We start from the raw sequence: 24,141 nt of genomic DNA, 5'->3' as shown, positions 1-24,141 counted from the left end.
TTTACTGTGAACCTATCACTTCAACAAAACTGAAGGAAAATTGGCAACCTACTTTGAAGATTGATCTGAGTAGTATCCATTGTAACTAGGTCATCTGCATACAGCAGGTAAGGAATGCGGAGCCCATTTACTTTTGAAGAAAAGGACATCATATTACCAAAGGTTGTCAGAAGACTGGCTAAAAAAAGGTGCAAACGAAAATAGAGCAAGCACACAACAAACCTGTTTTTAATTGAAATTCTCCTCAATCAATCAGAGGATTTGTATAGCGCTGCTTATCACCCCAAGAAGTATCCAGGCACTCCGGGATGTTGCTGTGCGTCAGTGGCTACTCCTCAAACAGCCTTTGAGCTTTTTCCTGAAGTGAAGGTGGGTGTGCGATGTGCCTAGGCGGTGGAGGGGGGGAGGTCGTAACACGTCTTTGCGGCGAGGTAGGAGAAGGAACGACCTCCACTGCAGTGGATTCTTGGTACATTTGGAAGGGCGCGAGTTGTAGAACAAGGGCTCCCTGGTTGGCTGGTGGAAGGCGAGGCTGCGGTTGAGTAGCTTGTGCCCGATGTTGTGGAGGTCTTTGTATGCAATAGTGAGAACCTTTAATTTGCACCTTTTGTGCACCAGCGGCCAGTGCAGACCTCTGAGGTGGGGGTGATGTGGGCCGCTCTGGGGATGTCTAGGACGAGTCTAGTTACTGTATTCTGTATGGTCTGGAGGCGGTGGAGGAGCTGGGTGGGGAGTCCGACATAGAGGGCGTTCTGTACTCTAGTCAGCTGGTGGTGATGGCTTAGAGGGACCATTTATTATCTAATTCCACTCTGGCCCAATTACCTCTATGTAAGTCCCTTAAAATAGAATGGGCAAGGAAAAAATGAGGAGGCTGGAGCTTAAGAAAAATGGTTTTGTTGGTTAATACCAAAGGTTGCAAGTTGGTACATTATAATAAACACAATAGTTTAACAATGGCAAGAAATATAGATATGAGGTGTAGATTAGTGGTTGAATTCTTCTATTCTTTCAACCTTGTGTTCGCAGTACAGGAAGGTCACAGCCAACACATGTTTTGCCCACCCTCCGTGGCACGCAGGCCTGGGGCTTTTTTCAAGGCTACTACATAGTGTTTAGATATTAGGTATCATGAAGAAAAACAGAAATGGCTGGTGATGTACAGGTGAGAAAATAGAACATGTTTCTAAGAGGTACATGCTAGGATGTGATCCCAATTGAATCAATAGAGGCAGTCTGAAGCACTTGACATTATAAAACACTACAAATGTGAGTATCTGATCAAGCAAAGCATAGGTAAGTACACTGTGTGGGAGTGATTTCTGGTGAAAAAGTCAATACAACTCACACACTGCGTTTGTGATCAGACTGCAAATAATGGTGCTGGTCAAAGTATATATAAACATGAAGTATGTCAAATTTTTAAGGGTCGTATGAAGGTAGGAGTTTTTTTTTTTTGATAGGAAAAAGGATTTTCACAGTACCCTGATGATATGAATATTTCTGAATATAGTTATTATAGTTGCCGTTTTATAGTTGTGCTGAAGGGAATAAGGGGAATAAGGGACAGAAGGTTAGAGAACATCCTATCCCCAACTGAACTGCGGGGGTCTATAGCTATAAGGGGTTGCCCATGTGGACCTATAACTCTTAATTGGTACTACTCAAGTCAATTCTTGGAATTCTTGCATATGGCGGTCCCTCCTTGAACCACATATCCTTAAAACAGAAAGAAGCCTAGTTAGGATTTCCAATGAACTCAACTTATCCTATAAGATTGTGTGGTTTACCAGGTCAAATGCTGCTCTAAAGTCAACAAGGCAACAGGAAAAAAAAAAACCTTCTCTTTGCTCAATCGTCTTCATAACAAGAGATCATAAACTGAAACAATGGTCACGAGAGAAATGACGCTCCCTAAATCCTCTTGTTCTATACGTATTATTTTAAATGTTTTAATAGCTTCCATGCTTTCGTAATGGCTAAATGCCTAGGACAGCAGGGAGCACTTTCCCTGATGGTCGTGAGGTTGAATGCATCTTGTATACATATATACTTTTGTCAATTTGGAATTTCTGTTTTATAAGATTGAGATTATTACTCATTTTTTTATATTATGTGTTTTGACAACAAGTATTAGCCCTGAAGAAGTCAGCTACCACTTATGTGGCACTGATAAAACATGTGTTGCCATTGACTTGCACATTGTAACTTATGGAGCCCTTTTGTGATCTGTGAATGAGGAGAAGCTAATTGTGAGATACTGACTGATCTGCTGTGACTACCTGGAATTTGCTTGAATATTTGAAATAAAGAAGAAAAACTGGAACAATTACGTATGAACACTCCCTGGTTCAATTAATGGTGCTTAAAACATTGCATTATTTGAGGAAACTGGGGTGGTTTTCTTCCCTTCTTCTTGAGCACCAGCTGTTGTGATTGCTATCCTCATAGTCCTCATACTTCATATTACTGTTGACACTTAGGGCCATATGTACGAACACATTTTCCCATTGACACAGAATGGGAAAAACCCTTTGCTACATCTGGCGCTTAGTGAGAGCGCTGTCCAGCCCAACCACCTGCTTGATTTCTAGTACAGTTCTACACAGATTATATTCTTTTCATTGGTCCATTCCTTCAATTGTAAAAGTTAAATTTTTGGAAAAACTTTAGCCCCCTACATTGAGTAAGCTTATGAACTGATAATTTTGTATTGCCAGTTGGATCACCTTTTTTTAAATATCAGTTTTATAATAGCCCATTTGTAGCTGACTGGGAACAGGTCTAAGTTGGCATACAACAAAGAGTACATTAGCTCACCAACCAATATTTGCTTTCAACACAATTGCCGGTAGATTCACAGGATCTGGTGCTCTTGATAGTTTTAGGGATGAAATTGCCTTTTTTTACTGCTGTATAGGAAAATTGAGTTATACCTACATCTGAATATCCTACTGTGCACTTGTTTCCTCTAGGAATTCTTCCCAATTTTCTTCCACAAACAAACAAAATGTTCTTGGACAGGTTTTCCCTGAGCCTAACCTTACTAGGTTCCAGAATTTCATCACATCTTTAGTTGTTATGGCTAAAATAAGCGTATTCCAACAATCAATACAGATTCTTTGTGTCTTTTTTTAAGGAGAAATTTATAATCAGTTTTCAAAGCCACTGTAATTAAAAGATTTCGGTTCCTTAGCAAATCTAACTAATTTGGTCACTGTACCCAGTTCCCATCCAACTAAGTTTTGCCAGGCATACTAGAATCCAGTGCTGAAACTAATCTTGAATTGGCACCACTCTTAGGCAGTGGACCACTTCTGCAATAATTGATATATCCCCCACCAATATATTTTTGCTCAGAATTTCCTGAATAATAAAACCCCTTTCACCTTGATAAGAAGACAAAATCTGAAGGTGTTTTACATTAATAGCAATCGGTCTTCCGGAAAATCCACCTCCAACTGGAATGCACTAGTACATGGGAACCATGCTACAAAGCTTAAAGACACAAAAAGTGTGTGATAATTGCTGCTCTTCTGATGAAGGACCTGAAAATTATGAAAAAGGAAAAAAAATCCAATGCATTTCCAAATGCATAATCAATGGGGCACTTTTGTCTTTCTTCCAGAAAAATTGGTTTGGCGTTTCAGCTGTAAACCTTGGCCTTGAACACATAATGGGGCACCATTTTCCACGTCATTATGAAGTGCACATGTGATACAAAATTCTTAGACATAAAGTAAAAACTATTTCAATACATTTCAATAATAATGTGCTTGTGCGAAAAAGAAAATTGAAAAAGAAAGAGAATTCCTTAAATATCAACATAAATTTCAAATGTTACAGTTCCATCTGGTGGCATTTTAGTGTAGCTCGGCTGTTGCTAAAAACCACTTCTGTTGACATTGGCCTAAGTCAAGCAATCAATAATTCAGTCACCACTGATCACATATATTGCTGTAGAATGAATATTTAAAGCTCCTAGTGGATTAAACAATCGATCTGTGATCAGCACATTTATGCTGCAGTAGCAGAAAATACTGATACAATCTCAAGAATGTCACATTGGTTAGCTCATCACCATACGTTACTAAACTCTTTGTGCCTCATTGAAGTAGGCCTTTTACACCAATTCTATGCCAGAGTATTGTGAAAAGGCCCTCTATTCTGAAAGAGAAACTAGATATCATAAATGTTCTTGAAAATATTCATTGCTGTTACGCTCCACAATATACCTTGACTCTAACATTTTTAATTGCTTCTTCCTGATGCATTCTCTATACTTTCTTATTACGGAGTCAATTACAAAATTCTGTCGGTCCTTGTCATTACCGCTATGCACCTCCTCAAAGCGGCGAACCACTGGGTAATTGCTCTCACATGCTGCAATATTCTCTTATAGACGTGTAGGACCCACATGTAACAGTCTGCATGGGCACATTGAGACATATAAAGCAAATTCATTTCTACAGTGGTATGCTTCTCCAATTTTCATAGGACGTCTCCAAAACAGAGTGGTATGCCTTGAAAAAGTCCCAGGCCTGCATGCAACAAGGGGACAAAACATGTGTTAGCTGTGACCTTCCTGTACTGCGACATGCCTTGCATTTCTAGCACTTCATAAAGCTTCTGTTTCTTCCCAACCAATTACATTTCTAAAATATTCCAGGGCTGGCTTTAAATAGGTCATCCTCCCTGACCTTGCCCTTCTATAGGTTATCCTAGGTTTGTTAGGGGCATTCTTGCCAATTATGGGATTGTATGTAGATTAGTCTTCTACTCTTACTCTCCTGTGGTAATCAGCCTAAATTGATTGAGTTTTTTCTGTGTTTTGGGCTCTCTCTTGGATAACAGTGTCTCTATGTTCTTTTGATTTGCCCTGTTATTGTCAGCCACCACACTCTCTCGCATAACCTCTGTGTATAAATCATCTGGTCAAATCTGCCTGTGCTTTAACTTGCTCGCCTAAATCACTACAATTCCTTCTCACACATAAATTCACATGTAAGCTCTCTCTGTATGGTATACTATACTTTAATTTATCTGGATTGAAACTACTTGCGTGAAGAGTGGCATTGCCTTCAGCTGGCTATATAGCTTGGTTTCAATTTTGTTGTTTTTGACATACACTGTAACATCCAAAAATGTTACCTCTGTTTTACTGATTGTACCGGATAAATGAAGAGAAGATTGAGACTGTTTACATAGATCTTTGTCACAAAACCCTAGTCAGTGTCCATAGAACCCCTCCAAATGATAAATAGGTTGTCTATGTAATGTGCTCACATTATGACATGCTCTAACCAATCCTCATAATGTTTGCTTTGAAGCACCTGCTTCTCCTTCCAGCCTATATACAAATTTGCAAAGCTGGGGGCAAACAAGGTGACCCTTGCTGTTCCTGTCTTTTGCTGAAACAATTCCTTATTGAAGAAAAATACAATATTGTTTAAACACCAATGTATCCTACTTAATAACATTTGTGTGTGCTTGAATAATTTCAGAAATCTCACACTTAGAAAATGTTCAATAAAATCTTTAGAACTGTAATGGGAACTGGGAACTACCCAGTGTTCTCTACTTCCTTTGTGCATAATTTATGCAGCACAGTAAGCCTGAAATGGTATTGTTTTGACTAACACTGGGTGCTCCCATGTGTTCTGACAAAGCTAAAACTCTCTGAAGAGCTGTAGTGACAGTGAAACATGTGTAAGGGGTTGCTTTTATTCATTCCAGGTTAGCTTGGATGGTATTTTACCAGTACAAAACTTTGTCCCTTCCAAGCTCGGCAGGGATGGCATTGTGCTAACCCTATGCTTAGTAACTCTACGGGAAAAAAGACATCTGAAGTGAGCAAATTTACAGTGTAGGGTGCTTTATGTACGAGTTGCTGTTACCTAAACTTGGGAACTACCCAGATTTCTCTGCTTCTTTTCTGTATGTATACATGCACAGACACACACACACACATATATATATATGCACATACCCACAGATAGATAGATAGATATTATAGAGTGGCAGTCAAACTTTCCAAAGGAAGAGCATCTTTTGTTTTACTAATAAACTTGCCTCCATTGGACAAATCTTTAGCAAAGTTTCCACAAAGAAGGTTTATTCACCTCAGTTCCTTTTTTAAAAGGGTTTTATATCAGCAAAATCAAAAGCTATTGGCTAACATCATATCTAAAAGGATAAGACATAGGGGCTCATTATGAACATGGCGGGAAACCCCGCCGTGTTCATGCTGGCGGTCTTTTCATAGACCGCCAGCCCCCTTGAGACCCCGCCGGCCCAGCAAAATGCAGGGCCGGGACATTGCTGACGACTCCACATGGAGCCGTCGTCAATGCCTCAGTGTGGCGGTTGCAGCAGCACCCGTTGCGCAGATCACTGCCCGTAAATCGGACAGTGACCTGCGCGACGGGGCCCTGCACGGGGGCCCCTGCACTGCCCATGCCAAGTGCAAGGGCAGTGCAGGGGGCCCCAGAGCACCCCTTCCGCCAGCCTTTCTCTGGCAGGAGAACCTGCCAGGGAAAGGCTGGGGGAAACAGGGTTCATTATCTGGAGGGCGGCGCTGCTTGCAGCGCTTCCCTGTCAGATAATGATATCCGCCATCGTCAGGCTGCCTGTTGGTGGTAGCCTGACAGTGGCGGAGGGCCGCCACAGGCGGCCCTCCCTGAGTTCATAATGTGGCGGTTCAGACCGCCAAGGCGGTCTTTTCCACTGCCGCCGGCATGGTGGTCTGAACCGCTGGGTTCATAATGAGCCCCAAAGTACCCTTTGCCAAAAACAGACTAACAATCTTTCAACATTAAAAAAAACAATGGATCCAGAGACCGTCATTCTCAGGAGTCAAATGAGGCCGAAAACCCTTATGTGGCAATGATATTCTAGCCAACAAGACAAAAAAGTAAACAGTACTCTCGACCCTTGCTCAATTAATGGAAAAACAAATTGCCTGAAGAACTCTTTGCTAGATAATTCTAGGACAGTGCAGCTCTCACAAACCTTTAAGTGCCAGTGTCAGAATCCAAACATGTAAAAGTCTACGCAAAGGAGAACAATTCCCTGCTTTGTTTTCTCTATTTAAACTGTAAAACTGGATTGGTGTTTTCTGCCAACAGTAGTTGAATACCACCCATATTTTAAAATAAATATTTATTGCATTATTTATCTACAAAACTGATGCATTTTAAATGTGCTCCATGATCCTACACATGTGGCAAAAGTACTCTACTGTTTGCAAATATAAAAACTGCACAAACTGGCTGATTGCTTTATACTTCTCTTCTGTATTCAAATAAACTACTAGACTGACCAGATATTGTGCATTTAATAATAGTAACTGTAGCCTCTTACCTCGATTTTAAGAGATGCACATCCTTTCAAGAATTCCTTTATGTTTTCAACACATTCTGTTTCAGTTTTGGGCTCCAAGCAATACTGAAATAAAAACACATAACATTAAAAAAATTCATGATAAATCTTGAGCACTCGTTTTCAGTACTACAACAGATCCACTGTACAATATATACCATGTGTTGCAATTAGAGTACATGCTATTAAGTATAGATTAACTGTCTGTTTTTTTTCTTCAAGTGTACACCTACCTTTGTCCGAAAACTACTGATAACCATTTGTAAATCATTGAAATCACATTTAGAAGGATTCTTATGTATATTAAGCCTGATGTAACACTGAAACCACCATAATTTGTCAGGTATTTTGGCACGTTAGCATTCAAACAGTTTTCATAAAAGCAACTCAGATATATTGTCTCATGTGTTAGACCTGTCAGCCTTAGGGTGGTCTTTCCCAAACTTTTTGCCTTACTCCTACATGTTTGCTGGTCTCGTTTTTGTTGGCCTTAGGGCTCTGAGAACTTTAAAAAACTGACCAGTGCTCAAGCATGCATGAACTCTCCTTCAAACATGGTGAAAATGGCTTACACCCAATTGGCACATTTAATTTACTTTTAAGTTCCTAGTAAAATGGTACTACATGTACCACATGCCTGTAAATGTAAATTAAATTATACTAATGAGTATGCAGCACTGGTAGTGCCACCCACCTAGGTAACCCTTTTAAACACGTATCAGGCATGCCATTGCAGTCCGTGGGTCCAGTTTAACCTATTATTTCGACCTGCCAAGATACACCTCCTACCAGGCCCAAACCTTACTTTTTAATGCATATAAGTCACCACTAGGAAATGCCCTATATAGGCCATAGAGAAGGGTACAGTGTATTGAAAAAGTTGGACATGACCTTTTAACTATTACATGTCCTGGTAGTGAAAAACTCTTAGAATGTGTTTTTCGCTACTGCAAGGCCTGATTTTCCCATAGGATAGCATTGGGTTAACATTTAATAAGTGCTAACTTTCAAATGGGAGCGAGTAAGAATGTTGAGTTTGGTGTCTAAAAAAATGTAATTTAAAATCCTCTTTAATGTTAAAGTCTGATTTTAAGTCACCATTTTGAAAATGACACTTTTAGAAAGTTGCAATTTTCATGTCTCAACCATTTGGTGCCTGCAACCTGTATCCTGGGTCAAATGACTATGTTAGCTGGCAGTTGGTCTTTGTGTATTGCTCCCAGACAGTGAAAAACAGAAGCATAGGTGGTAGCAGTATGGGACATCCTTGACTTGATGAGGGGGAGGGGCTGTCACCTACCAAACTTGCATATCACAATGGCGCTGCCTGAGCACAGTCACAAAGGGTTTGACACTAGTGTATTGTGACCCCAGATAAGCTGTGGCCAGGGCATGGAGGCAGGAAATTATAAACACATTTGACTGTGGAAACCTCCAGAACCTTTTCCTAATTCAACGTGGGCACCACGTATAAATAGTGGACCCTTAAACCCAGCTCTTCAGTACACCTCTGGACCAGTGGAAGATTAAAAAGGACTGCTACTCTGCGCTGCCCTGCTACCCCGTGGACTGGACTTGTATCTTGAACCTAGGACCACCAGACTGACTCCCAGGGCTAATTGGCTGGCCTTCTGATCAAAGCACAATGGACAAAAAATGTCCCAACCTTGTTGAACCCAGCACCTGGACTGGTGTGCTGGGAGTCTTGCCCCCCCCCCATAGTTCTGGACCCTTGGAAGTGGGCCTTAAGGTGCTCTGCCAGCCCAGCTGTGGGCAGAACCGATGCAGCGTGACACATCCCCCGCAACTCCAGCTCTGAATCACCTCTGTGCAATGCATTCCAGATGGCGGACTCCACGTTGCATCCACGCCGTTTCTTCAGAACCGCCAGTGCATGACGCATTTTCAACACAGGACTTTCCCAAACCCCTCATCAACGGCATCCTCGAGAACGACACAGGACTCACATCGCAGCTCCCTGAAACCACCACTGTGCTACGCATCCTTGACGTGGGATCTCGTCACGCTCTGCAACCAGGCTTTAAGATACTTTGCTCAGTGGGCCTAACCTAGTTTCTGGACTGCGCTCCACTGCAATCAGCCTGAACTTGTAACTTTGTCCTGGTTCAGCATGACCAGATAACCAAATTTGGTGTTTTGTGCTTCAAGGCACTATTTTTACTGAAAACTTTGAAATTGCATATCTCCAGCTCTACTAATAAGATTTTATTATTTTGGTCTAAAATAATTTATTAGATTTTACTCTATTTTATTAAATTGGTGTGGGATTTTTCTTGTGGTGTGTTTTCATTTTAGTACTGTTTGAAGAGCTGGATTAATATTTTGCACCGTGGCTCTAAGTTAGTCCTGACTGCTGTTGTGCCAAGCTACCAGAGGGTTCATTTGGAATTCACTTGTGGCTTCACCCTGACAGGATTTATGGCTGCTTCTTGAGTAGGATTGCACCCCCCTTTAACAGGTAACCAAATTTCCAACATTATGCTTTTAGTTTTAGACCATAATCTTAACATATTAGGGGTTTAAGGATTTCCATTGGTCTGTTTCCAGAATAAAACACAGCAAAAATGTTTTTTTAAATGTGCAACTAAAAGTTTTTTAATAGTTTGGTTAATTTTTATTGGTGATAATCATATGGGCCAGACGTAGACTACAGAATATTTTCATTTGCAGGCTTGACAGACAGAAGCAATAGGATGTTACTGATGCATCATAGGAGCCCACAATCAGATCATCATCTAAATAGACCCTTATGGCACCCAGAGGGTCAGCACAAGTCCCCAACTACTGAGGCCAAAATGTGAAACCATGCTGCTTGTCATTACCACCAACAACCATTACCTCAGTGATACAAGATTTGATCTTAAACCTGTGGACACCAAACCCCAGCACTACCAGCATTATCGTGGCTCGTAGTAATGTTGACAAGCCAGAGATGCTGGGTGTTGGCATGCCTACAATCTTTGAATCGGTTGGACTGGATTAGACAAGTAGAGGTCAAAGTACATGTTAAGCAGGAGAGGCAAAAATTGAGATGTCTTGGGTGCCCCAAAGTGACCCACAGGGTTCGGAAGGAAAAGGATGGTGGAGATGTGAGAACACTTCACATGGAAGGCCTCAAACACCATCAGAACAGTTAATCTGAATTCCAAAGCAGAAAAGAGATATAGAAAAAAAGAAAGTGGTCAGTAGTGTCAAATCTTTCTTCCAGACTGATCTGCATCTGTTAAATCTGCCCCGATCCGTCACCAGTCTCATGTAAACCAGTGCTGCTGTCAGAACCCACCCTGTCATTATAAAGCCGAAAGACAGCCTGGGAGACTTGTTCTAGCTTCTAAAAAATTCACAAAGCTGAAGACACACATTAGCTTCCAAGACTTTTTTCCATACAAATTGCATTGCATTTTCGAATAGTAACAACAGTCCTATTACATGTTGTAAAATTTGAATAATGACGAAGTAACTTACAATCAGGATACATTGTATATCATACATTAACTGATTTCAGAGACATCAACGAAGGATAGCATACTTGCATTCTTGTCAACTTCACCCTAACCCCCGCACACCTTTTTTAACTACAAATTGCGGCACCCATGAAACAGAGTCATAGTACAAGCTAGATCGATTACCCAGTCCCAAGACGTATCCAATGAAATTGTCCATGGTGTACGGTTAGCTTTATGTTTTCTATAGGTTATGGAGGTGGTATTGAATTCATTCTGTCCAGTTCAGATACTTAACATGCATTCATTAAAATGTGAGTGGAAAAGATGGTTGAGGGGCAGAGAGGGGTTACGAATCCTGCATGTGAGGGGCACGCTACACGTCTAGCGTTCCTGTTCATTACTAACCATTGTTTGCCCCTTAAATATTTCTAATAGCATATCCCACTCCAAAGCAATAGGTGTTTTGCGCAGTCCTCTGTAATCTTCCAGGCGCAGTGCACCACTCTCCGCCAACCCCCATATTGCCACCTCCTCTTTCCAGTGAATCACTTGAGGAGGTGTTGGAGACTTCCATCATCTTGTTACTAAGCGTTTGGTCGGCAGCAATGACAGATCAGTGAACCTTGTGAATACCTTGGCTCTATGGGACAGGGCGTAAAGGCCTAGGATACAGTAATCAGGGGACTGCCAGAGTGAATTTCCTGTTATGTCTGTCAGAGACTGGGCCTATCTCCGCCCAGTATCTGGCCAAGACTGGACAGTTCCAGAGCATATGCAGCAAATCCGCCTCCGCCCTGCGACAATGGGGGAAATCTGCTGCAGCGCCAGGAAACATTTTATTTATCCGGCGTGGGGTAAGATATGCTTTGTGAACGATAGAGAACTGAATACATTTGAATCTAGAGTTGCGGGACACTCTTTTAGGGAGCAGGTCCGATTGCTTGTCAGTAATAACTTGGGACAAATCAGCCTCCCATCTGGGTCGCAGAGGCACCAGCGAGGTCTCTGTGTGTGTTTTGATTCCCCGGAATAGCCATCTAATTAAGTGAGAGCCATGGGCCATAGTGTGCAGTGCCTTAAGGAGTTCGTATGTGTTTGGTTTTTTTCCCCATCAGGTGCCCAGCACTGACGAGATGCAACACCTCATTGAGCATCTACCCACAGAACTACAAAAGAGGGCGAAACAAGTGGTTGAGGAGGGCCAAAACATCTCCAATAACCAGATACGCTCCTCTATGGACGCAGCCGACACAGCAGCAAGAACAATTAACACGGCAGTAACCATACGAAGGCACGCGTGGCTACGAACATCTGGTTTTAAACCAGAGATACAGCAGGCGGTGCTCAATATGCCATTCAATGAGCAACAATTGTTCGGACCTGAAGTGGACACGGCAATTGAGAAGCTAAAAAAGGACACTGACACTGCAAAAGCCATGGGCGCGCTCTACTCCCCGCAGAGCAGAGGCACTTTCAACACCTTCCGCAAGACAACCTTTAGAGGGGGGTTTCGGGGTCAAGCCACACAAACCAGTACCTCACATTCAACACCGTCCACCTACCAGGGACAGTACCAAAGGGGAGGCTTTTGAGGCCAATACAGAGGAGGACAATTCCCTAGAAGCAGGGGAAAATTTCAAAGCCCCAAAACACCTACAACCAAACAGTGACTCACACGTCACTCATCCCCTCCACACAACACCAGTGGGGGGAAGAATAAGTCCGTATTACCAAGCGTGGGAGAAAATAACAACAGACACTTGGGTCTTAGCAATTATCCAACATGGTTATTGCATAGAATTTCTACAAATCCCTCCAAACATACCACCAAAAACACAGAATATATCAAAACAACATTCGGACCTCCTAGAAATAGAAGTTCAAGCATTACTGCAAAAGAACGCAATAGAACTGGTACCAGATGCACAAACAAATACAGGGGTTTACTCACTGTACTTTCTAATACCAAAGAAGGACAAAACACTGAGACCAATCCTAGACCTCAGAACACTAAACACATACATCAAATCAGAACACTTTCACATGGTCACGCTACAGGAAGTGTTACCATTACAAGATTACATGACAACCTTAGATCTCAAAGACGCGTATTTCCACATACCAATACATCCATCGCACAGAAAATACCTAAGGTTCGTATTCAAAGGAATACATTACCAATTCAAAGTATTGCCGTTCGGTTTAACAACTGCACCAAGAGTCTTCACAAAATGCCTAGCAGTAGTGGCTGCACACATCAGAAGGCAGCAAATACATGTATTCCCGTATCTAGACGACTGGCTAATCAAGACCGACTCACTGACAAGGTGTTCACACCACACAGATCAGGTCATACAAACCCTCTACAAACTCGGTTTCACCATCAACTATGCGAAATCACACATTCTGCCGTGCAAAGTACAACAATACCTAGGAGCGACAATAGACACAACGAGGGGAATAGCCACTCCAAGTCCACAAAGGGTTCAAAATTTCCAAAAGATTATACAACGCATGTATCCACCACAAAAAATACAGGCGAAGATGATATTACAACTCCTAGGCATGATGTCCTCATGCATAGCCATTGTCCCGAACGCAAGACTACACATGAGTCCCTTACAACAGTGCCTAGCATCACAATGGTCACAAGCACAGGGTCGCCTTCTAGATCTGGTGTTAATAAACCACCTAACATACCTCTCGCTTCTATGGTGGAACAATATAAATGTAAACAAAGGGCGGCCTTTCCAAGACCCAGTGCCACAATACGTGATAACAGATGCTTCCATGACAGGGTGGGGAGCACACCTCAATCAACACAGCATACAAGGACAATGGGATGTACATCAAAGAAAGCTGCATATAAATCACCTCAAACTACTAGCAGTTTTCCAAGCATTAAAAGCATTTCAACCAATCATAACTCACAAATACATTCTTGTCAAAACGGACAACATGACAACAATGTATTATCTAAACAAACAGGGGGGGACACACTCGACACAGCTGTGCCTTCTGGCACAAAAAATATGGCAATGGGCAATTCACAACCACATTCGCCTAATAGCACAGTTTATTCCAGGGATCCAGAATCAACTTGCAGACAATCTCTCTCGAGATCACCAACAGGTCCACGAATGGGAAATTCACCCCCAAATTCTAAACACTTACTTCAAACGTTGGGGAACACCTCAAATAGACTTATTTGCAACAAAGGAGAACGCCAAATACCAAAACTTTGCATCCAGATACCCACACAGGCAGTCTCAAGGCAATGCCCTATGGATGAACTGGTCAGGGATATTTGCGTACGCTTTTTCCCCCTCTCCCTCTCCTTCCATATCTAGTAAACAAATTGAGTCAAAACAAACTCAAACTCATAATGATAGCACAAACATGGGCAAGGCAACCATGGTACACAACACTGCTAGACCTATCAGTAGTACCCCACGTCAAGTTGCCCAACAGGCCAGATCTGTTAACACAACACAAACAACAGATCAGGCATCCAAACCCAGCATCGCTGAATCTAGCAATCTGGCTCCTGAAATCCTAGAATTCGGACACTTAAACCTCACACAAGAATGTATGGAAGTCATAAAGCAAGCTAGAAGACCATCCACTAGACACTGCTATGCAAGCAAATGGAAAAGGTTTGTTTGCTACTGCCATCATAATCAAATTCAACCATTACACGCATCTCCAAAGGATGTAGTGGGTTACTTACTACACTTACAAAAATCGAACCTGGCCTTCTCTTCCATTAAAATACACCTCGCAGCAATATCTGCATACCTGCAGATTACCCATTCAACTTCACTATTTAGGATACCTGTCATTAAAGCGTTTATGGAAGGCCTCAAAAGAATTATACCACCAAGGACACCACCCGTTCCTTCCTGGAACCTCAACATCGTCTTAACAAGACTCATGGGCCCACCCTTTGAACCTATGCATTCTTGCGAAATACAATTCCTAACCTGGAAAGTTGCATTTCTCATCGCCATCACATCTCTAAGAAGAGTAAGTGAAATTCAGGCGTTTACAATACAAGAACGTTATATTCAAATACACAAAAATAAAGTAGTCCTAAGGACCAATCCTAAATTTTTGCCAAAGGTTATTTCACCGTTCCACCTAAATCAAACGGTAGACCTACCAGTGTTCTTCCCACAGCCAGATTCCATAGCTGAAAGGGCACTACATACATTAGACGTCAAAAGAGCACTAATGTACTACATCGACAGAACTAAAAACATCAGAAAAACTAAACAACTGTTTATTGCATTTCAAAAACCTCACGCAGGAAACCCAATATCGAAACAGGGTATAGCCAGATGGATAGTTAAGTGCATCCAAATCTGCTACCTTAAAGCAAAAAGACAACTGCCCATTACACCAAGGGCACACTCAACCAGAAAGAAAGGCGCTACCATGGCCTTCCTAGGGAATATTCCAATGCACGAAATATGTAAGGCAGCCACATGGTCTACGCCTCACACATTTACCAAGCACTACTGTGTAGACGTGCTATCCGCACAACAAGCCACAGTAGGTCAAGCCGTACTAAGAACCTTATTTCAGACTACTTCCACTCCTACAGGCTGAGCCACCGCTTTTGGGGAGATAACTGCTTACTAGTTTATGCACAACATGTGTATCTACAGCGACAGATGCCATCGAACTGAAAATGTCACTTACCCAGTGTACATCTGTTCGTGGCATCAGTCGCTGAAGATTCACATGTGCCCACCCACCTCCCCGGAAGCCTGTAGCCGTTTGGAAGTTAGCTTCAACATTGTACATTTGTAAATATATTAAATCTTAAATAGGTACATACTTATTCACTCCATTGCATGGGCACTATTACTAACAAACAACTCCTACCTCACCCTCTGCGGGGAAGGCAATCGAGGATGGAGTCGACGCCCATGCGCGGTGGAGACGGGGAGGAGGGGTCCCTCGGTCCCGTGGCTCGGGGGACTTCTTCGGGGAGGGGCGGCTTGTGGCACTCCGACCCAGCGCCGGATGGCGGACTGTGCACAACATGTGAATCTTCAGCGACTGATGCCACGAACAGATGTACACTGGGTAAGTGACATTTTCATTCCCATACTTGTCTGAAATCAGTACTAAATGCTGCATATTCTCCAGGAGCCACCCTTTGAAGATGCGCTTGGCCAAGGGTGTCTAGATTCAAGAGTGTGGTCAAAGCTAATATAATTAAAACCCCTTTGTAATGGAGAATTTAGGAAAGTGCTCCTTTTTGACATGGTCCCCCCCCCTCTTTTTGCCTGGTATTTGATGCAATTTTGACAGAAGTGCATTAGGTTTCTGCTAACCAGGTCCCCAGTGCCAGATCTCTTTCCCTAAAATTGTGCAATTGTTCCCCATTTGGCGTTGCCTTTAGTACCCCTGTAAGCCCCTAGTAAATTATGTTCCTGATACCTCGGGCATGGGTACCACACAGAGGCCATAGGTCCTGCAGCATGTATTGAGCCACCCTAAGGGACCACTCACCACACTCATGCAAGCTGCCATTGCAGGCTGTGTGGCATGTTTGGGACAAAAGTAAAGACATGACGTGGCACACATTCTGTTTGCCACACCTGCAGACACTGCTGGTAATATAACTAAGTCATCCCTACAGCAGGTCTTACAGCTGTTACAGGTGTCTTATGCTAAGTGTGTGGATATATCTGCATTCGCAGATATACCCCTGTGATGTCCAAGTCAATTCTTAAGACTTTATAGGTGAACAGGGAAGCCATCCTAAGGTATGTACTGGTCTCTGGCACTGGTCAAAAAGTTTCCCAGCTAAATACTGAAACCTATGGTGGTTGGTATTAAACACCTCGTATTAATTAAACCCACACTGATTTCAGTGATGGATTTATTAGTACATGCAACCAGAGGGTACTTTAGAGGTACCCCCTAAAATCTACTAGTACTCTAGTGTGCTGGCATACTGGTACTGTCCAGCCTGCCACCACAGACAGGTTTCTGTCCCTCTGCAGGTGAGATCCCTTGTTCTCAGAGGCTAGGAACAATGCCTGACCTGGAGGAAGGTGTTCACACCTCCTGCAGCAGGATGGCTAGTGATTTAGCATACCAAGGTTATGGACTTCAAAGTTTCTGCTGCCTTTGATATGTGATCCCCGCATCCTTCAGACCTACAGGATGCCACTCCCTTCCCTGAGGCCTATTTTGCACCTGGACGGGTGGGAAATTATGCTAGGAGGTGTGGCGTACATCCAGATCAGACACACCCCTAAGGTGAGCTGCCTGATGTGCCCCGAGTAGCTGCCTGTAGCCTCTTTGGTGCAGCAACCAAGAACCGTGAGGAGTCTTCACTACACAACCTTGATAGACAAAAGCACAACTGCACATGCAGCCCCCAGCCAGAGTTATCGTTGAGCGATGGTGTCTGTGTGCCCAAGACCCTTGAGACTTGAGCCTCCCCTTAGACTTCATCCCGACTGTTCACCCAGTCCCCACTTGCAGCCTCTTTTCCCATTAAAGTGAATGCTACACCCAATGCTGCAAAGCACATCTGCACCCGGATGCACCAGTGCTTCCTGAGGTGACCTGTTGCCGCTGCCTTGGACCTTGCCCCATACTTACCTTACCTTCAGAAGAACAGTCTGCATGTCATTGCCAAGTACCCATATGCAGTATATGCTTCTTTTCCCTTAGGATAACATTGCTGCATTAAAGTCAGTGAAAGTGTGTTTGCGGTTTACTTCGAAACTGCTAACTTGAAAAGTACTTGGCGAATATTGAAGTTCTTGGTGTTCAAAAATATATAAAAATAGGAGCCTATTTACAGAAGCTGCAGTATGGTTGACGCCAGAATGAAGAGAAGGGAATTGAACACCACCAGAGGGAGCTACCTCTGTTAAAAATCAGACAAACCGGTAAAGCTTTCCCCACCCGGTGGTCCATTAGTTCTTCGTGTTCATGCCCCTGAAATATATATTTTAGAGAATACACAATGCCCTCATCTCGTTTTATTTTTTTTTCTTGTTAATCTAAGGTGCCAAAAAAGTGGTTCACTCAAAGGGGAAAAACTTCAGATTTTTACAAGAAGTACCACAATGACTTCAAAAGGAGGCAATAGAAAGAGTGCCCAAACACGAAATCAACCAGGGAAACTACTGAAGGTACTTTTTTAATACTAAAGCAAAACGGACCTGTTTGTCAAATTCTAGATCTCTGATTCTTAAACCAATTCATAAAGACCAAATTCAAAATGACAATGCTGCAGGATGTTATACTTCAACTACAACATGGAGATTTTATAGCAACAATTGATCTGAAAGATTCATATCTCCACATTACAATGAACCACAGGCACAAGAAATACTTGTGTTTTGTGATAAACAGAGAACACGTAAAATTCAAGATGCCTGCTAAATGTGAGGGGCAGGAGTGGGGCAGCACCCAGAGTTTTTTCAAAATGTATGGCAGTTTTTGTGGCATAGACAGGGAATACTTGTATACTCCTATTTTGAAGATTGGCTGGTAAAACCAAACTCCCAGTGCAAATGCAGAGAACACAAACACAGTGATGTCAGTGCTATACAGTCTGGGGTTTTCTCCGCACAGTGAAAAATCACCCAAACCCAGAACAAGGAAAGCAGTTCCTCGGAGCAAGAATAAGCTCTATATAGAGACCAAAGCATACCATTGTGAAAAAATACTGTCTTTATTGCATGAAACTCACCAGTACCAGAATAGTCAGTCTGTGGCAGTTAGAACTGTGGAGAAAATGCTGAGGAAAGTAGCCTCCTTCATACCTCATACTCCATATGCAAGGCTACATAGCTGACAAATCCAAGAATGGGTACAAACTCAATAGTCAGAAGCCACAGGGAGTTTGGAAGATCTAGTGGTTGTCACTCAGAATGTGCACGAAGAGAATAAATGGTGGAACAGGACAAATATAGCAATTGGAAGGCCATTCTCAGAAACAACTCACGGTAACAATTACCACAGAAGGCTTGCATTTGGGTTGGGAAGCTCATTTGGGGAGACTCAAAATAAGAGGAATATTGAGAGAACAGGAAACAGTTCAACATATTAATGTACAAGAGCTAAAGACGGTGTTCCTATCCTTAAAAACCTTTCAGAAACCACTGTGAGGAAAGTCATTATTAATTAAAACATTTGTTACAACAACAATGTTCTTTCTCAACAAACAGGGTGGAACATAATCCTTTCAAAGCTAGCGTAAGATCTGGAGAGGGACCAGCTAGAGACAGGTAAACATAGCCACAATACACCTACCAGGGAAGGACAATATACAAGCAGACAGAGTGAGCAGACAAGCATTCACCTTGCACGAATGGGAACTCCACCAAAGAATACGCAAACACTTTTTCAGATAATGGCAAGCACCAGAAATCTGTTTGCAACACAAGACACAAAATGCCAGTTCTTCACGTCCAGGCACCCACATCCCACTCCCTAGGGAATAGTCTGTTGCTAGATTGCTCAGGGAGTTTTGCGTACACTTTTATGTCCTATGTCAACATTACACAAGGTAATTAACAAATGCAAGCAGTCACCAATTACACTGATACTTGCTGTCCCACAGTGGGTAGACAAACCTGGTTCTTGGACTTAATAGAAATAGTACAAGACAGCACACAGAGACTAGTGGATCTACTCTAAATGAAAGGGGGAGAGTTCTCCATCTAGAGCTAAAACCACTGTCTAGCAGCTTGACTCCTGAGGACATAGTTCAGAGACCTAGTTCTACCAGAGAAGACAATGAGTGTTCTCAGGGAAGCAACAAGGCCCAACAACAAGAACATGCTATACAGCCAGTATGCAAAGAATACTCAATGTGGTGGCAAAAATTGGGCTTTTTACAAGACAGTACGAAGGATTCTCCGGTCTTGCGATACCCTATACCTCTGCTAGAGAGCAAACTGAATTATGCTTCATTAAAAGCACATTTGGCAGCAATAGTGGCCTACCCAAGGACTCGTATAGGAAGGAGTTTCTTCACAACCCCAGTAATCAAAAGATTCCTCAAGGGAGCAGAAAGATTAGCGCCTCCAAGAAAAGTACCAGCTCCGACATGTAACTTAAATCTAGTGTTACTGCATCCTTTGAACCACTTCACGGAGCATCCTTAAAATTTTTCCTTATCACAAGGATGTCCTTTCGCAGAGTAAGTGAATTACAAGCAATCAAAATCCTTAAATCATACATACTAATACGAAAAGACAGAATGGTCAAGAGGAAAGACCCTCATTTCAAGATCAAATAACGTCAGCGGAGAAGGTGCTACACAATAGATTCCAGAAGGGCAAAAATGCAAAATCAGCTTCTGGAAAGGACAAGCCACCCTAACTCTCGGGCTTGGCAAAGATAAAGCAAGGCTGTGCGCTCAGAGATCCCATAGCAAAAAAAGATCCAGAATCCTTCCTGGAGGTGAACTGATGATGTACTAGAGCGTAATCTGTATCTGACTGTGACGCGCGGGTTCTATCTTCCTCTCCTGGAGACACAGAGTAGAAGGTCTCCCTTTATGAAGCACCTGTAAGCTCCGCCCGCTGAGCCACGCCCCGTCCACCCTCGAATGCAGGTAAAGGAATTCCCGCTTTTTACCAGGATGACGGACAGCTTTCCAAAACGACCCCACTGCGTTTACCGCCGATTCCGGTGGTGCGTTGTTGATGCACAGAAGCACGAGGACATCTCCACAGAGACACACTAGTAACAATAACATTGCCAAAGGCACACAAGGTTGCTGGAGACGTTTACCCCGTGGCCCGTCAGGTACCCCTAGTGTACAATATAAACGGGGCGTATAAAACATGCTAGGTAACGCTTACTGACATACTCGTAGAAAATACTCCGGTTGGTTCGGTCACGATGCTCATTTTTACAGAAACTAAACCTCAACAGGAAACACTTACCAATATAAACGTAGCAGGTGCCCCAGTTGAAGCTCAGCTTCTGGAAAGGACAAGCCACCCTAACTCTCGGGCTTGGCAAAGATAAAGCAAGGCTGTGCGCTCAGAGATCCCATAGCAAAAAAAAGATCCAGAATCCTTCCTGGAGGTGAACTGATGATGTACTAGAGCGTAATCTGTATCTGACTGTGACGCGCGGGTTCTATCTTCCTCTCCTGGAGGCACAGAGTAGAAGGTTCTCCCTTTATGAAGCACCTGTAAGCTCCGCCCGCTGAGCCACGCCCCGTCCACCCTCGAAGTAGGTAGGGAATTCCCGCCTCTTGCCAGGATGACGGACAGCTTTCCAAAACGACCCCACTGCGTTTTACCGCCGATTCCGGTGGTGTGTTGTTGATGCGCAGAAGCACGAGGACATCTCCACAAAGACGCACTAGTAACAATAACATTGCCAAAGGCACACAAGGTTGCTGGAGACGTTTACCCCGTGGCCCATCACGTACCCCTATTGTACAATATAAACAGGGTATATAAAACATGCTAGGTAACGCTTACTGACATACTCGTAGAAAATACTCCGGTTGTGTAGGCCACGATGCTCATTTTACAGAAACTAAACCTCAAAGGAAGCACTTACCAATATAAACGTAGCAGGTGCCGCAGTCGAAGCTCAGCTTCTGGAAAGGACAAGCCACCCTAACTCTCGGGCTTGGCAAAGATAAAGCAAGGCTGTGCGCTCAGAGATCCCATAGCAGAGGAAGATCCAGAATCCTTCCTGGAGGTGAACTGATGATGTACTGGAGCGTAATCTGTATCTGACTGTGACGCGCGGTTTCTATCTTCCTCTCCTGGAGACACAGAGTAGAAGGTTCCCCCTTTATGAAGCACCTGTAAGCTCCGCCCGCTGAGCCACGCCCCGTCAACCCTCGAAATAGGTAGGGGAATTCCCACCTCTTGCCAGAATGATGGACAGCTTTCCAAGGCGACCCCACTGCGTTTGCCGCCGACTCGCGTGGTGCGTCGTTGATGCGCAGGGGCGCGAGGACATCTCCGCGGGGACGCACTAGTGGCAATGACATTGCCGGGGGCACACAAGGTTGCTGAAGACGTTTTGCCCCCGTGGCCCATCACGTACCCTAGTGTACAATGTGGACGCGGCAGATGCCGCGGTTGAAGCTCACCTTCTGGAAAGGACGGCCCACCCTGGCTCTTGGGCTTAGCAGGGATGGGGCGGGGCGGGGCTGTGCGCTCAGAGATCCCATGGCGGAGGGGATCTGGAATCCTTCCTGGAGGTGAGCTGATGATGTGCTGGAGCGTGGTCTGTGTCTGACTGGGACGCGCGGTTTCTGTCTTCCTCTGCTGGAGACACAGAGTGGAGGGTTTCTCCCTTTGTGGAGCACCTGTGGGCTCTGCCCGCTGGGCCACGCCCCGTCCACCCTCGAGGTAGGTGGGGGAGTTCCCGCCTTTTTACCAGGATGATGGATGGACGACTAAGTATTTTTTACCCATGTTTCTAATTATGTATTGTATGTGCAGATGTGTGTGTGTATAGTCATGTGTGTGTGTGTGTATAAATATATATATATATATGTGTATATGTTGTTTCTGTGCCTGGCATGTTTCTATGAATTTCTGCTCTCTTTTTATCACACTTATCTACTCATCGCCTCTATCAAACTATCCTCCATTCTCACTCGGACTCATCCCAAATCCCTTCGACCACTTCCATCTCCTAAATATCTCTGCCTAAGCTCATCCCTCCACCCCCACATCTAACTCACCAAACCTCACTCTACCTCTGTGACCTCCCACACAACCCTACTAAATTCTCCTGCATTCATCTCACCCTGCTACTATGCTCTCCCTAACCCTTCCACATCCTCTTTCCCCTCCGCCCCCCTTTTATTCATCTCAAGCCTTTGGATTGAGCAAATGAAGGATAAACTCCCAATTAACACTTCTGGATTTCTTTCCTCCTCCACCCCTCCATTACTCCAGTCAATCTAACTAACAAACTCTCATATCCGCAACTCAAATTAACTCATAATAATACTAAAACTGTACTCCTTATTAAATTATACTAATCCATCACTAATTCTTGTTGGGTACCGGAGTAGCGTGCTACTCATCGAAAAGCACTTCGACGCCTCGTCAGGGGTAGTAAGCGCTATATAAATACGATTACAATTACAATTACAATTACAATTACATAATGTAGGATGCTATCATGTATTAAAAATAAATTGTTTGGCAATCCATAGGCATTTATAAAATCAGAGTGACATTGGCGTCCTTAGGGTGACCACCCGTCCGTAAATTTCACGGACTGTCCGTAATTTAGCCCTGCTGTCCGTTGTCCGTAATGAAAGCTTAAACGGACGGCATTTGTCCCTAATTTTAGCCTTTCACCTAAAGGGCAACGGAGGCAGGGCGAAATTACTGGCAGAGGAGTTTCCCCAGCTGGGCTGGAAGGCAGGGGGTCTCCTGTGCTCTGAGGGAGGGAGGGGCAGACAGATAAGAAAAGGCCTTCTTGCCAGGGGGTCTCCTTCCCTAAAGACATGCAAATGTGGGCAACTGGTAAATCTGCAAATACAAAGGGGCTTGAAAACCTGCATTGACTTTACTAAAAGGTGTCACTTGAAGTTTTCTGGTGGCAAAGATATTTCTTTCAGAGAGGTATTGTAATGGTGTTCCAAGGTGAGCTGTGGAGTGTGTGGTTTTAATGGAGTGTTATACATTTTTTTATCACTAGGTATAAACTGTATATTATTCAAATGTGTATTTGAGAAGCACTTTTTTTTTATTTAACCGAAATGTATTTGCGCATTTTGTAGCAGCCTTTATTATGATGTAATTGTATTTTTCACAGTTCTTTTAGGTACCTCGGTACCTCATAGTACTAACAAACAATGGCAAAGCCAATAGATCTCATCTACGAAAGAGTTATTGGCTTTGCTAATGTGTTTTAGCCATGTTATACACCAGAGTAGCTGCTGTTCAGCATGGCTTAAAGCTAGTGGCATAGTAGTGTGGAGTGGAGTAGAGTAGCATAGGAGCAGTGGCGTAGAGCCCAGTGGTGCAAAGTACAGTGCAGTGGGGTACAGTGCAGTTGTTTAGAGTGTGTTAGCGTAGAGTGCAGTGGCATGGAGTGGCATGGGACAGAGTAGAGTGGCATAGAGTGCAGTGGAGTAGAGTGGCATACAATAGAGCAGCAGAGAGAGCAGTAGTGTAGAGTGGTGCAGTGGCATAGATTGCAGAGTAGACTCACATTGCAGGGAGTGCAGTGGTGTAGTGTAGAGTGGTGTAGAGTAGGGCAAAGTGCTGTAGAGTGGAGTGATGCAGAGTAGAGTGGCATAGAGTGCAGT

At 43.4% G+C, this 24,141-nt stretch overlaps 1 protein-coding gene across 1 annotated transcript in view; it reads right to left on the bottom strand.

The window, feature by feature from the left end:
* Nucleotides 1–24,141, bottom strand: part of ARHGEF6 (Rac/Cdc42 guanine nucleotide exchange factor 6) — a 793,672-nt gene that overhangs the window by 729,176 nt on the left and 40,355 nt on the right. Inside the window, exon 2 of the mRNA XM_069212447.1 lies at nt 7,363–7,446. Within this exon, the coding sequence (XP_069068548.1) occupies nt 7,363–7,446 (84 nt within the window). The remainder of the gene's footprint in view (nt 1–7,362; nt 7,447–24,141) is intronic.

This window comes from Pleurodeles waltl, chromosome 2_1 (assembly GCF_031143425.1).
Source record: "Pleurodeles waltl isolate 20211129_DDA chromosome 2_1, aPleWal1.hap1.20221129, whole genome shotgun sequence".
NCBI classification, from domain to species: domain Eukaryota; kingdom Metazoa; phylum Chordata; class Amphibia; order Caudata; family Salamandridae; genus Pleurodeles; species Pleurodeles waltl.
The sequence above is the reverse complement of the archived record's forward strand: the minus strand, read 5'-3'. Positions and strand labels throughout refer to the sequence as shown.